At 45.2% G+C, this 15752-nt stretch overlaps 2 protein-coding genes across 10 annotated transcripts in view; one reads left to right on the forward strand and one right to left on the reverse strand.

Annotated features, from left to right (window-relative positions):
- Positions 1-36: 36 nt before the first annotated feature.
- On the forward strand, positions 37-3766 carry cal1 (chromosome alignment defect 1). The gene is made up of 2 exons (XM_001357935.4): positions 37-249; positions 309-3766. The coding sequence occupies exons 1-2, from the start codon at positions 169-171 to the stop codon at positions 3261-3263; spliced, it is 3036 nt and encodes a 1011-aa protein (XP_001357972.2). The 5' UTR covers positions 37-168; the 3' UTR covers positions 3264-3766.
- Positions 3386-15752, reverse strand: part of cher (filamin protein cher) — a 31984-nt gene continuing 19617 nt past the window's right edge. For 7 of the 9 annotated variants that reach the window (XM_015183321.2, XM_015183319.2, XM_015183315.2 and 4 more), the window contains 6 exons: positions 14476-14556; positions 13918-14008; positions 6589-6729; positions 6362-6531; positions 4260-6291; positions 3386-4204 (listed from right to left, as the gene is read on the reverse strand). In XM_015183321.2, the coding sequence (XP_015038807.2) occupies positions 4020-4204; positions 4260-6291; positions 6362-6531; positions 6589-6729; positions 13918-14008; positions 14476-14556 (2700 nt within the window). In that variant the 3' untranslated portion in view covers positions 3386-4019. Of the gene's footprint in view, positions 4205-4259; positions 6292-6361; positions 6532-6588; positions 6730-10269; positions 10611-10840; positions 11162-13917; positions 14009-14475; positions 14557-15752 lie in introns of those variants that run through there. The other 2 variants (XM_033376570.1, XM_033376571.1) reach the window with 2 other exon arrangements.

Raw genomic sequence — 15752 nt, forward strand, 5'->3', positions numbered from 1 at the left:
ATTCATCGGTATATTTGCAGTATAATTTGAATATGAGACGGTATATATCGTATATTCTGTATACGGTAACACTGATAGCCATTTTTTTTACTTCAAGCGCATCTTTTTGATTTTGTAGCGTATTTTTGTAAATTAATAATAAATAGCAAATTAGCTGCTCATGCAAACATGTCGCATGCACTATTGGACGAGCAAACCTTGGAGACACTGGCCTACGAGCGCTCCAAAAGCTGGGCCAACATGATGGAGGTAAGGCTTCTCTTTTGCAGTCCCAATGGTACTCGGAATGCTAAGCAATTTCTTTGTAGAGCTACGGGGAAATCGGCGATGGCGAAGAATTGGACTTGAGCGACATGGAGCAATTGTATAAAGACGAGGATAGAGACCCCGATGTGCAGGAGGATGAGGAGGCGGCCGAAGATGATCTAATGGAGGAGGACTTGGACATGGGAAACATAAATACAACGACAGCTATGAGCAAGGCGGAGCTGACAATCCTTTTGTGCGCGGGAGAGAACAAAGAAAAAACGGCCGAGATGGAGGAGATTCTGAACCAAACGATGCCCATTGTCCAGGAGCACAAGCGCAAGTGGAAGGCGGCCGGGCTGGACAAAATACTGGACACCTTCGATGCGCAAAAGATCGAACAACACGTGGGCCAATGGATGCGCCGAAACAATAGTCTGTGTCAGGAAAAAAGTTCCCAAAGGTACGACTTAAGGCATGACCGTTCGAATTCCGATTCCAGCGACAGCGAGTCGCTGCACTCCGTCGACACGGCCCGCTATATAATGCAGAGTCGCCAGCGTAGTACACCCATCTCCAAGATGACCAACATGAGCACAATCAAAATGTATCGCACACACTCGTGCAAGCGCGACGAGCTGCGTGCCAAGTACGCCTACGACGATGAGCAGGAGCACCGCCATCACATGCAGGCTTTGCTACATCGGCGTCGTGAGAGGGAGCGGAAGCTGGCCTACCTCACCAGCAGTCCCAGGCACTTCTCCCAAACCAGCAGCATCCGCAGCCATAACTCGCGCCACAAGAATCTACGCAAGCGTCGCGTTGATTCATCGTTCTTTTGTTCGCCCTCGAGCGAGGACGAGGATACCACCTTAAACGGATGCGATTGCCGATCGTGCCTAAGACGTGTGCTGACGAGAAGCGCGTATGAATACTGCTCATATCGCGGCCAGCGCGAATATCATCACCAATCATCATCACGATCCATGCTCCGCATGCGCCGTCAACATAGCTTCCAGGAGGACCTGCGTCCGCGCCTCATGGAAAACGAGTGCAGCTGCTGCAACAGCGACCGACTGTGCTCCAACGTGGTGCACATTGCCAACAGCTCAACGGAGGAATGGGTTGTAGAGAACTGCAACAGTCCCGTACTCACAGAGACGCCCACCAAATGCAGCAATCGTCTGAACTGCGTGCAGAAACATTTCACTGTAAGGAAAACACCACAGACCACAGTTCGCTCCAAGTGTCGTGACCGTGGCAAGGGCCAATCCCCGCATATATTGATAAAAAAGTCAGCGTCCCATACTCCAAGGCGTCAGAGGACTCACCACAGACATTTGATTGCCAGCGACACTTCCGATGAAGACGACCGACTGGAGCGCAGAAAACCATTGAGTGGCTCGGAGGCAAGGAGCACACGTGCTCTAGCAATCTCATCTGCGCAAAAGGCGCCCAAGAAGAAAGCTATTTCATCAATCAAGTCGAGTTTGCCTCCAATCACCGAAATCGAGGCCAAGACAAAAAATGTTGAAAACGAAAGACAAGCTATCAGCGAGCTTCCCAAACTTGAGATGGTAGTAAACGATTCTTCGGATGAAAAAGAATTCCTAGGTAGAAGCCGTTTTGCGAGTTTTTCGGAGCAAAAAGAGAAAAAGGTGGCCGAAAATATAAAAGCAGTCAAAAAATCGAAACAACCAATAATGTCTTCTGCAGAAAAGGCGCCGAAGAAAAAAGCTGCATTGTCCGGCAAGTCAAAGAGTTTGCCTCCAATCAGCGAAGACGAAGATGTAGCAATGTCTGTGAAAGGACTGTCGCCTAACGTTGGCAGGATCAAGAGCGTTTCTTCGGAAGATGAATTAAAAAAGAAGAGGCCAGCCGTCCTCTCAACAAAGGCCACAGATATCCCAGAAGAAATTGTCCCCAATAATGAGCCTTGTACAAATGGTACAGCAATGACCGGCTCTGAAGGAGCCAAGAAGATCGGAAAAACGCCCAAGCAAAAGCGATTGAAACCCAAATCTGCCGCCAAGAAGAAAGACAATTCAAAGTCTGCTGCAAGTCTGCCTCGAATCAGCGAGGAAGTGGTTCATTCGCCTGATTCCCAATTCCCATCCAATGAACAACCGCTAAAGATACCAGCTATAAAACTGAAGCGATGTTCCGCGCTAAAGAATGCCGAAGCAGCCAGTGCCGACCACTCTGATGAAGATATAAAACTGAAGAGAAATGGCCAAAATACGACGACATTAAATGACACGGAAGAGGAGATGGAGCACGTCCTGGCCTTGTCCAAGGAAACATATAGAAAGGAGCAGTTGAAGCGCCGAGCAGACCAAAAGACCAAGGCGAACCTGCAATCCACAGATCAGACAAAAAAGCAGTCTCCATTGCAGTCACTCTTCCACAATAACAGCGTGGCCTGTAACTCCACCGCCCTGGTCAATGATACGGCCTGTACTCGGGCTCTTTCCAACAAAACAAGAGTTAAAAAGCGCTCTGACGTGAGCAGCTCAGAGCAGAAGGCGAAAGCCGACACAATTATTGTACTTAATTCATCGACGGAGAACTCCGAAGCCGCGGGAGCAAACGAAGCGGGCGGTGAGGCTGACTGCACTGTGGTGACATCCACAACCAGCTGTGAGACAAAAGAGGCAAAGCCACCGCCGCTTAAAATCACCAAGAGGGGCATACTGCTGCACAGCAGCTCCTCATCCGGAACGGGCAAGTTTAATCTCACCGAGCTGGACCTTGGGCGGATCATTGGAGAGCGGCGGGCCAAAAAGTATCTCAAGTACCACATTGGCACTCGAAGCTTCGACAGCCGCCACTCGGTTTATTATCGCCCTACTCCCAAGCTGGCGGCTGCTCTGAGTGCCAGCCCGGACTTTGCCCAGACTCTGGTGCATGATTTAAATACCTCCACTTCCTCTTGCTCCAGCGAAGACGACATCTTTGAGCACATTCAGCGTTATGGTGAAGTGTACAGTGTTCTTGGGGATCCCACAGACGATTGATGCGCCAGTTATAAATATAAGCTTACATATACCGTTACCTTAATCATTTGTTTGTAACAATTGTTCTTTAGTTCGTATTTAGAGGGTGTTTTCAAAACATCCATGAAGAAAGTAGGGAAAAATATTTTTAGATTTTGTTTGATTTATTTCACGTAAATTACATGTCGATAGGTGATAATAAAAAACATAATACGTCATAATCATAATAATTCATCATAAATGTTTTCTTAAGTATTAAATAATTGTTTAAGAGATTTATTCGCATTGCAATAGTAGTACTGTAACTTCTTGTGTGCCCAAAAATTGTGTCTGAATATCCTTTTCATTTCCTTTTCTCATTTAGTTAGCGAGTAGTTTTATTATATCAATCTGTATTGAGCTTTGCTTTGCTTATTGCTCAGTCGATGTATTCACAAGAAAACATAAACAAGTTAAATAAAATTTAAGGTAAGATTTATAAGGTGAAAAATGGCGCGTTTTACCTTCTCGAGTCGAAACAAAAACGAAAAAAAAAACAGAAGCTGCTTCTTTCATGTATATACAAATAACAAAAAAACTTACCTAATATAAGTAGAGCGATAAAGCCAAGAAATTAAAATTAAACAAAGAGAAATTACATAAGATGAAAACAAGAATAAAAACACACACGAATTTTGACCCTGGAACATGCGGATGCGGTACATAATGAAGCGCCCACAGACACGATACACGGAGAGGCATATATCCTACACATACATATATGCCGCCTGGCTAGATCTAGACATCGATCTGGAATGGGGAGCCGGGTATATGCTCCTCGCCCCATTTGATCAGCAGCACATACTGTCCGCGATCGCGCACCAGATACTGCACATTGTAGTTGTTGTGGCCAGCATGCTTGACGTGGAACTCCTCGCAGGGTCCCTTCGGTCCGTACATGCCGACGTACAAGATGTTGTTGCCTAGAGAAGGTTGGTTAGTGTCAAGAATGACTGACTGACTGAACAAATCACTTACCCGCATCGGTGGCACAGATGCTGAACTGATTCTGCTTGCCAATGTAGGCCCTGTTCAGGCCCATGCCCTTGGGCACCACCTTGCTGGCATCGGACTTGAAGTTGGGCAGATGGACGCCGGTGTTCTTGCCACCCTTGGCCACCTTCTGCACAGTCTCGAGGATGACGGTCGACGTCTCCTGGGCACCCTCGTCGGCCAGCTTATCGCCAACGGCATCCACCTTGAATGGCGATCCAACAATATGCACGTTGTTGTATTTGACCGTGATGTAGTGCTCGCCGGGCAGCAGGGGAGTGTAGCGGACCTTGTAGCCCTCCTCGACCTCTGTGCAGTCCATGGCCACCTTGGATGGGCCATCGATGGAGACGTGGAGCGTGCCAACGCCGGCGTTGCAGGTGTTGATAATGAAATCGGCCTTGTGTCCAGTCTTGACCTCTTCCAGGCCGTTGCCGGTGGCATGGACAGCGGCTGGGTCAGCCACATTCTTGCCGACCTTGATTCTGAAGGGGGAGTCGGGTATGTGGACGCCGTTGAACTTGACGTGGATGGCATGGATACCGTTCTCGCGTGGATAGAAGCGCACCGAGGTCATCTCGCTGTCGATCGCCTGGATGAAGCAATCGTCGTCGGTGCCGGATGGCGCCACAATTCTGGCATCCAGATCGCCCTTGGCTCCGTTCTTGCGTACCATAAACTGGTAGGGGGCATCCGCCTGGATGTTACCCTGCGGGAACTGCTGCACCTCGAGCTTGTGGGCATCCCCCGCATCCGGAGAGACGTACACCTTGAAGGGCGAGTCGGGTATGTGGCGATCGTTGAACTTAAGCCCAACGCGGTACTCTCCCGGCTCGGTGACCTTGTACGAGACATCGCAGCTGCCGTCCTTGCGATCCTTGAACTCGATGTCTGCCTTGCTGGGACCCTCCACGGAGATGGCCAGAGAGCCACCGCCCGCCTCGCGGGTCCACACATTGAACTCGGCTGCCTCCCCGACGACGCCGCGCTCCAGGCCGGAGCCTCCGGCCTTCACCAAATGGCTGCCGGAGTCGCGCAGGGGACCGACAGTGAACTGGAAGGGGGAGCCGGGTATGTGCATCTCGGAGTAGCGCACCGAGACGGTGTGCACGCCCAACTCCTTGGGCACAAAGTGCACCGAGTAGAGGCCGTCCTCGATCTCCTGGATCTCGGCATCCTCGGTGACGTTGCTGGGCGAGGTGACGCAGGCGGCCAGATCGAACGAGGTGATGCCGGGCATCTTGAACGTCAGCTTGCACTGGCTGCCGATCTCCGTGATGGGCACGGCGTCGCGCTCCCGCTGAATCTTCTCCCGCTTCCTGTTGCTGCCCTCACCGGCCACCTTGACGGTGAAGGGTGATCCTTCCACGTGATGATCGGCGAACTTCAGATTGACAATATAGTAGCCTGGCTCGGTGGGCTTGTACGAGATGTTTAGGGTGCCATCGTCCTTGTCCGTGCACTGGATCTCGGCCTTGCTGGGACCCTCGATCGAGACGGAGAGACCGCCGAAGCCGGCGTTGCGGGTGTCCACCGAGAAGATGTTGTCCGCGTGCGTTTGGCCCTCCTTGAGCCCGGCTCCGCTCACCTTGACCTTCTTGGCGTCTCCCACCTCGCGCTCACAGACAGTGACCTTGAAGGGCGAGTTGCTGATGTGCTTGCCCAGGCGCTTCACCGAGACCAGATGCTCGCCCGTCTCGCGGGGCGTGAACGAAATGCCAATGTTGCCGGTGGGCATGCGCTTGAGGAAGCACGGCTCCTCCAGGCCACTGGGCGCCTGTATGGAGGCGTTCAGGGCGCGCAGATCATCGTCGGTGATGTCGCCGGGCATGGTCACCTCCGAGCAAGAGCCAACCGAGATCTGGTTGCGCTTGCGACCCTCGCCGGTGATCTTGGCAAAGTACGGGGATCCCTTGATATGCCTGTCGCCGAAGCGAACCGACACCTGGTACTCGCCCGGCGCTGTGGGCAGGTATTGCACCGATACAGTGCCGTCTTTGTTGTCATGGTAGTTGATCTGCAAAATAGAATCCACTCGATATAGTCTCTATCTCTATATAGCCATCGAACAAGGATCGCGAACTTACAACTGCCTTGCTGGGTCCCTCGACGGCCATGGTCAGGCCTCCGGCGCTGGCTCCCTTGGTCGAGATGGTGAAGTTGGCGGGTTCGCCAGTGATGCCGTGGGTCAGGCCCGGTCCGTAGGCCGTCACATAGCCAGAGGTGATCGAATCGACGTGGAATTTGAAGGGCGAACCTGTCGGAAACCCCAGACATCAGCAAATGCACATTCATGTGTCATCGATTCACTTACCTTGGACGGGTTCTCCATTGTATTTGACGACCAGCTCGTGGGAGCCCTCTTCGCGGGGATCGTACTTCACCGAGACGGTTCCATCACGGTTGTCCTGGATAACGGGTTTGTCTACCTTACCGCTTGGCATTTTGACTTCAGCTGCAAGTAGAAGGCACACGGAAGATCAGCAATTGCTCACTGGAAAAGTACAGTGCACACCCCCAGGAACTATGGAAACACCCTCTATTTGGATGTGTTTATAAACGCAAAATGATGTCACCGAAAACAGATAGTATCTCTTCGGATGGTATTCTGCGTGGGCGTTGGAAGAAATCATAATTTCGTTTTTATGTTCTAATTTGCGTGCCATTTTTTATTCCACAGAATCTATTTTTGATCTCCACACCACATACAGAACACACACAGAACACAGATCTAAAGATCGAAGATGTCGCACGGAAAAGTAAATTAATTGCACCAAATGTTTCTGCCAAAGATTCCAAAGATTTTGAAAAGTTTTTTGCTCGAACAGGATCGTATAACTAATAAATTCTTTCGTATTTTTATATCGAATATATTTCATTCAGTTCACACATACTTTATCGCCCACGAATGTATTGCCTATTGGGTTTTTTTTATTGAGTGATGGCTGAGTATCCTTTTGCGAATATCCTTGGTGTTTTGGGGCAGCCCGTGGTAAAAATTCACTTCTCCACTGAACGAATGCTTTGCATCGACTGAGGGGCCAGTAATCTTGTGGCTTTCCAAAGAAATTTCCCTCAACGCCTACAATTGCTTTTATACTTTCCCACGCCGTCAGGCGCGCAGAGCGACAACAACATCGTTCCCGAATCTCTTGGAGGTCAAATATAGGACACACACTTTACGCTTTCCCATCGGTTCTATATACAGACATAGTTGGGCTATACATATGTAGGTGGATCTCCGCTCCCTCTTCCTGTATATGCCACACAAAATGCATAAAGCTATACTATTTATGTGTCCAATATCTGGCCACATATGCTGGAGACATACCTAATGGAGCACGTGCCCAAAAATTCGATTTAAATTTGGATCTTTTTATAAAAACTCGGGGTGCGTATTTTTAGGATATGCAGCAGGGAATATTCATATACACAGCATTCCCATGAGTTTTTCCGTCTGTCAAAACATCATCTCTTATATACAACAATGGACGGGGATTGGATGAAGATGTTGACAAGAAATTCAACCAATTCCCACGGAGAGATAAACAAAATAAATGAAGACACTAGTGGATGGTATAGAATCATCTGAATCATCCTAACCTGCTCTTTAGAAACGCGTATCTATTTATTATCAAATAATTTATGCCGAAAGTATTCAATTTTTAGTTAATTATAGACAGACATGTCAGTTGCCATGCTTGCCAGTTCATAAGATCATTAGCATAAATTTGAAATTTATTAAAAGGACATTTAATTTCGGAAAATACGATGTCAAAATCATCATAAATATATTATGCTAGGCCTTCCAATTCCCACTTGCCACTTTTGTATAAGCTAAATTGCCCTGATCTCCCTGATCCATCCAGAATTAATGATTATACTCGCACATACATATCTTCGGCTAGCCGCCACATGCCACACATGACGAGTAGGACGGCGACGAGTCCAAGCAAAACAAAGACGGTAGTAAACAGAGATAAATCAGAGGAGCGTGTCGCGTGCCCAGTCCAATATTTAGGCCAAGATACTTTTCAAAATAAACTTATCAACGGGGAAAACAAACAAAAACCCCAAAACAATGGGGGCCTGCCAGCAGAGAATTCATAAAACCGCGCCTCTGAAATGAATGATGGCAAAATATATAGCCAACTTATGTGCTGACAAAAGGCAGGCATACTATTTAATAAAGAATTTAAGGGGTAAATAATTTACATTATTAGCGATGATCTTTCATCTTTTGTGGCCCAGATACGAGTCCTCTAATGCACCCTACACCTTCTATAAAACCATTATTCACTTCATAAACGAACCAACAGCCGCTTTCAGCTGTTCGAATTCTTGACTTTAATGACATGTAAAATTCTAAAAAGCAACTCGAACAACATGTTCTAATAGAATTTCTTGCAAATTAACGATAAAATATTGTGTCGAGTGCGGGCGTTTGATGGAAGTCAGAGAGAAGAGAACTCTTCATAAAAAATGCGCAAGAAATTGAACGAATTAAAAAGTGGCTGCCAAGAACACTAAGTCCACAGTTCTCTGTGTGTTTGTGTGTGTATATCCTCTTGAAAAAAAAGAAAATTTGGATTATTTATGTTTGAACATTTGCTGCTGTCCGTCGGTCGCCGATCTCCGACCTCCTGCTTCCCCCTCTCGGGCCAATATCACCTGCCAGCGCCGCCCATTGAAGCATGAGAAACGACTGGGACGCAGACGGGGACGCAGACGGAGACAGAGACGAGGGGGGCAGGCATCTTTGGCATCTAATGGACGCTGGCAATACAAATGAAAGATTTAATGACTCTCAGGCCGCTCTGGGCAGGCCCAGACATGCGAAGGGTCTAGCGGGAGTGGATACTCGCAGAAGTGTGATTTCGATATCTCAACGAAACTTTGCCATTTGCGAAAAGTGAAAAAAAAAATACAAATTTATACACTAGTCAGCATAGAAGAGGAAGGAAATAGTGCATCGTTTAGAAAATCCGTTGATTATACCAAAGACAATAGATATACCTCTAGAGCCACTTTCAAAAGTCATGTATGGTTGGGCGTTACTCATCTTACTATGTATTTTGTATTGTCTGTGAATGTACCATAGAAAGTTTATAAAAAATCCTCTGTACTAGTAACTGGGAACCTACTTTCAATAGACAGTGTTGCATTGCTTATGTGCAATATACGGATTTCCTATTAGGATACGGGAAAATATATAAAATATTGAGGTTAAAAGTGAAGTCAAGTGAAGAAGAACATCCGCCTTATTTAGATGATCTTTGAGTGAATACAACAGCTATATAAATCGTCAGAGAGAACAATTCTATGTCTTTATCCGGCTATAAGAACTATCGTCTTTTCTCTTGAGGACCTCCTGACTTTGTACTGTACCCTAAAAGTTGAGTAAATCAAAAACCTCTATCCCTATATCCCCTGTTGGACAGTGTATGCTATCATAGTGGCGCATACGAGTAGAACGGCAACCATTGAGAAATCGCATGTGCGAGAGCCAAACGAATTTTACGCTTTGTTGCACTTTCTGATAATAAATCATAGAAAATAATTTGCAGACAAATGGCTTGGATTGCCTTGGGTTGGGTGCCTAGATGGGGACACACACACACACTCAGGCGTACAGTCGGGGGACTTTTGGGTAATAATTCAAATTTCTTTGCACTGTCAACCGGACGGCGCTCCGTTCGTGTGCGGCCTGACTGCGTGGCGCTTGATTTCAATTGAATTGAAAATCTGAATGCGAATTTGGTGTCAGTTTTGTCATTAACACAAATGAAACATTCTTTTGGCTTTAGTCAGGATTGCACGGCAAGTGTGACATTATGGCATTATGGACGTCATTTCGCTTGGCAAACTATCAAGAATAAAAGGTCTCTCTCGGCGCTTCCAGATTGTGATTGAGATTGAAGCTCTGCTGAACATCAATGTCCACACAGAGTATCGGTAAGGTAATTGCTGTCTTTTGTCTGTCCGGGGGATTTACCTTGATGTGTTATAATTGAAAACGATGATTTGAAATTCAATGGCAAAAAATCACAACCATTTATGCCCTCGTTCTGCGGTATGCTCGTCTCATTGAAGTACACGTGTATCCGTTCCGGATGATCGAACTCGGAGACGGTCACTTTGTAGTATTGCGGTCTGAAGAAGTAGGAGTGGTCTGCCCAGGTGGCTAGCGGCGCTGCTGCTTTCTCCGACAACCAACTGAAGTGCATTTTTCCGTAATTCGATTAATTTTTTCAGAGTTTCAATTGGGAAAACACACACAAAATCGACAATCGATAATCGCACGCACGTCCGATGTTTTATATTGAAATAAAGACACTTAAAATTTAGAACAATTTAATTTAACAACGAAAGAACTGCTTGTTTTTACTCTGGTCCAGGCGGTTCTAGGTCCAGCAGCAAGGATATGCCTCAATACTCGAAACTCAAACTCAACAAAAAGGAATCAATGTGGCACAGGCATGTCCTTGCTGACCAGAACCGGAACCAGAACCAGAACAGAGGACACTCAAGATGGGAATTTCAAATGGTACAGATCGGACACTCACACTTTTGGCAAATCGAACTACGAATTGGTTATATAATTGTTAAATATTGTAAAATCTTAATGGCTCTCTGTAAATGTAAATGTCTTTTGGCTGAATGTCCTGCACTGGCCGGGATAGACAGAGAGAATGAGAGTGAGAGTGAGAGGGTCCTTAACCGGTAGTAATCGATTGCAATGCACTTGAATTATTCTTGCTTAATTATTTGATGTTTTTTTTGTATGTCATTTAGTTGCGAACGTTTTATTTTGTTAATTGCGAGCGACGGTTTCTAGGTCCACGCGTCTCCACGTCCCGATTTCGAGTGAACATCGACAGTTCCAAATCGAAATTAAGGCCAAAATATAAAATCACATCGGCTCCTAGCCGCAAAGATGCGTCTGCTGCTGTGGGCCAGAAGCAGCGCAGCAGCAGCAGCACACATACACTCTCAGATACAGTGGTGGATTCTCGAAAGTATGGCCGCCATCATAAGGCTAGCCCCGAGCCAATGAACGGCATATAAAAGATAAAAAGATTGAAAATTGGAAATATTTGCTGTGCGGACCGAATCTATGATTCCCCCGCCAAGAGGGTGTCACTGTGTGAGTGTGTCTCTGATATGTATCTCCTATAATTTCTATATACTGGCAATAACATAAACCGCATACTGGTATTGGTATGAGATTCAAACAGTTGCCATTTCGAATTTTTCGAACAACGAAAGGTGCAAATAGGACTTCGGGTCAAAAGATAGAGATTCTGAGATTCAGAGATTCTTTGCCGGGGAGATTGAGATTCCATGTGTGCGTTGAATGATCGTCAGGGCAGTCACAAATTTATTACTTATTGCAGCAAAAATGACAGAGAATTTATTAATATTTTACCATTAAAGAGACGGCCAAATGTTTAAAAATAAAATGAACAAACATATAGATAATTCTATATTTTATTTTATTGGCGTGAAAGCACAGATATTCGACCATAAAACCGATAGAACACAAATACAGTCTGCGTTGGTATGCCAAAAATGTGTTAATCATTTCGCTTCTACATACTATATCTATATCCACATGTATCTATATCTATATCTATATCTGTATTATGTCATTTTAATCGATTTCCCCAGAGTTGCTAGGTTGGAAAATATTGTGTCCACAACGCGCTTTTTCCCCACAAAAAATGTACTTATGCAATGAATTCTGGCAATTGGAAATCAATTTGCTGCCATTGAGAATGTGAATCGTGTGCCCCAATGGATGCGACACCGCTCTCAAGCAATCGAATGGGATCTGGGATCTCTTCTATGAATCACGCAGATCGATCGATTCATGACAAATCCAAATGTACATGAGAAAATGCAAATATTTAAGTGGAAATTAATTTTGTTTTTGATAGGCAATCAAAAGGCCTCTAGCTTTTCTACAAGCACAAAGGCAGCGTTCTTAAGGTGATAATAATTCTCAGAAAACTAAGGGTTACTTATTGAGAACTCTCAAGGGAAGACCTCCAACATGGGATTCGTGCCAGACGTATAAATGAGTCAATTGCTTAGCATTACTATAGATATTATGGATTCTCAGGATTAAATATGAATTACCCCCTCAACAAGAACTTCCAACCTTCTCTAGCATCTCGAAATACGACTCCATACATATCCACCAACATATTGTGGTTTTGTCTCTAGCTGGCAATTATTAAATATAGTTTGTGCCCCCCTCGTTTGACGGGGCAATGAAAAATCAATGCAACAAATGCGCAACAAATCTATGTCGTTTGGCCAAAACGAATCATTTACAATAAACCATCTTCAAAGCAAATGGAGCGCGACACTGAACCAAAACCAAGACCAAAGCCACACCGCAACGCATCGCAGTGCAGCGCCACAGCTCCTCCCACAACTACCAGTATGCTGGGCGGACACTTGACTCAGATCCATTGAGAAGATCATAGATCCGAGAGCCACCAAATGAAACGTGGCGCGCCTTCTGATCTTAATGATGATGTCTCGGCCAGGCCAACAGGAGCCAGTCTCTCCTCCGAGTGCCTCCGGGCCGTCCACTCGGCCTAGCCATGCGACGAAAATGTTTGAATATTGCATGGAAGCGTGAAAAATCGAACAAATGTCTACGCTACTCAGTGCAGAGTATAAACAGCAGAATGCTGTTCATTGATTTGCAGCCAGAGAGTGGAAATCGCACATTAATCATTCGGGAAATGTTCATTAAATTGTGGTCGGACACTTTGCAACCCGTAAATCGCTCCTCAGCCCCAAACATGGCCAAATAAATTTAGGTAATTACAGGCCATACATATATGCATGTTAAATACCCAATTATTGTTCCACGAGCTACGAGTGTGCGGCCGCAGTCAATGAACGCCGCGGAATGGAAAACAAAAGAAAGCCCCGCCAAGAAATCAAGTGAAAATATCGCATGCACAAATTGCAGCCAAAATATGAGAGCGGGACCCCCTAAAATGTCGCCACAGGGGCATTGTCTAATTAAGTTGTCGCCTGTCAACGTTTAGCCTGATAACCCGTCAGTCAGTCCGACAGTCAGTCAGTGAGCTAGCCGTCTCCGGCCCGACCCGTCATCAGTTCTGGCCTCTGTCCGGGGGGCGTTGCCACTTGTCCATTGTGTCTCATCTAAATGCGGCGCCGCCCCGAGCACAACATTTCGATGGAAAATGCACAGATATATTCTGGTATTTATGTATATTTCTGTGTATAAATTTTAGAGATTTACGACACCTTGGCTGGTCCCAAATATTTTGGTCTGACAATAGCCGCCCGCCCCTGTCATCATTCAGTTTTTTGGTGAGCTACATTTTGCAATTATTAGAGATATGAGCAGCCCGCTTTAATGGCGCATAAATGTTTTTTAGATTAAACAAATAAACTGCTTTACGAGTAGATTCTAGTTTAATTAAATACGTCGCCATGCCTGTGCGTTTCTTGTGCGCCTTTCACAAACAATTTACTTTTCTCACGATTTGATCTTGTTTCTGTTTTGTATTTTTATACGACTCTGCACCCCAGTCGACCCAAGTCTACAGTATTTTCTTTGTTTTGTTTGGGGAACTATGGGGACTGTACGCACCTGTGACGTTGCCGCCTGTTGTGGGTAGTGGCAATTTCTCAAAGGCAACACTTCGGTAGGACGTCTCGGATTTTCCGTTGACAAGTTCGCTCTGGAAAAAATGTTTAATTAAGAATTATGTTGGAAAATATTTTATAAAATATCCCTATCGTTTCTTGAAATACTTTTCATTTTTTTCGTTGTGTTTGAAATATTAGCAGTTGATAAGCACAATTTTAAATTGTTTTAACTAGTTTAAATATAGCCTATCCGTGTTTAAATTTTAAAATATTTTCATTTATCAGAAAGGCAAAAAAACAAAAATTTCTACAATTTTGTAAAAAAAAAAAAATAGAACAAAAACCTTAAAAACGCGAAAAACTAAGTTATGTTTTTAGATGTTTTTTTTTAGTTTAAAATACAAACAATATAATTTTTTAAATGTATTCGGTGGAGAAATAATCTTCTAAAATATATTCTCTATTCTAAATCTTCATTATTTTTGTTATTTTCATAAAAAAATATTTTTGTATAATTTTTTTTAAGTTACTGTATAGTACGGTCTTCTGATTCACTTACTTGAGTTGTTTTCTGAACCACTTTGGTTGTGTGCTCCTCGATGTATTCGCTGTGCGAATATTCCTCGATGCTTTCGACAGCCTGAGGTCAATGGAAATAAATTGAAAATTAGGAAGGCACAAAAATATTTCACTGGGGAAAATCCAGAACAAATAAAACAACACACTCCCAGCCGAACAGTCGAGAGCAGTCGAATAGCCAAAAGTTGATTAGTTGGCACTCGGCTGGATCGGGCCTACTTGGAGAGCCCATCATACTGGCATACTTTGCACTTGTCTTGTGAAGAGATGTGAACAAATGTTGAGGAACTGCCGCGCCTGGTCTGCTTATTATTAATACTCGGGGCCACTGATTGATATAGGAAAACTTGAAGGTGTGAAACTATGGAACACAATACACTCCTGGCACTCAATGATTGGAGAGGAAGTGGAATTGATTGATGCGGACACGATTGTGCAAAAGAATTTCCACAATTGCAGCTGTTACATAAGCACTCAATAACGAATGCCAGCCAATACGTACATATTTATATACGAGTATGTACATATGGGTATTTGTATATCGAAATCATTTCGTGCTGGCCTGGTATCCGTGGCCAAATCGGAAAAAGTCAAAGATACAAATCGCTATAAAATATTTGGGCTATTAATAAGAAAGTACGCCAATGCACGGCCAATCAATAGACCAGCAAGGAAAATCGAATCGAATCGAATCGCCAGCGGGCGGCGACAGTTGTTTGCGTATAGTATTTTCCTCTATCCGCATAGTATCTACTCGTCCGAGTATGTGGCACACACACATACGCCTGTGGAATATCCCTAGATGCCCCCTAGAGACTGCAGTCACAATCAAATCGAAATCTTTTGCACCGTTTTCTGCACCTTCCAGTTGCCGCTGCGGAACGATCACACGTCGACGACGAATACAGGACAATCTCTGACTAACAATCGGTGGTTCGGCTAGCTGGTGGCACTACTAGTGGCACTGCCCGTCTTGACTAGTCTCGTCTGCTTATTGCCCCGTCTTTATGGCAGCAGAAATCAGCACAGTCCCACTTTGCGCCATATTCATTATAATTTCGTTTTCTTATTTTAATTACTTGCGAATTTTGTGTGTTGGCCGCAGCACAAATTCATTTTCATATGCACTCGCCGTGCAATACGGCGTGGCGTATACGTGATTTTGTTGCAACCTGCGGAAAGAACAGCCACACGGAACATGCTGAATCAGAATGGGTTGTCACCATGGCCCCTCCTCTATAAACAACAGTGGCGTAG

The sequence above is a fragment of the Drosophila pseudoobscura genome, chromosome 2, assembly GCF_009870125.1.
Source record: "Drosophila pseudoobscura strain MV-25-SWS-2005 chromosome 2, UCI_Dpse_MV25, whole genome shotgun sequence".
Classification (NCBI taxonomy): Eukaryota; Metazoa; Arthropoda; class Insecta; order Diptera; family Drosophilidae; genus Drosophila; species Drosophila pseudoobscura.

Coding starts and splice junctions, on each gene's coding strand:
- cal1 (XM_001357935.4), top strand. CDS start 169: ATGTCGCATGCACTATTGGACGAGCAAACCTTGGAGACACTGGCCTAC. Junction 250..308: donor GCTGGGCCAACATGATGGAG/GTAAGGCTTCTC, acceptor ATTTCTTTGTAG/AGCTACGGGGAAATCGGCGA.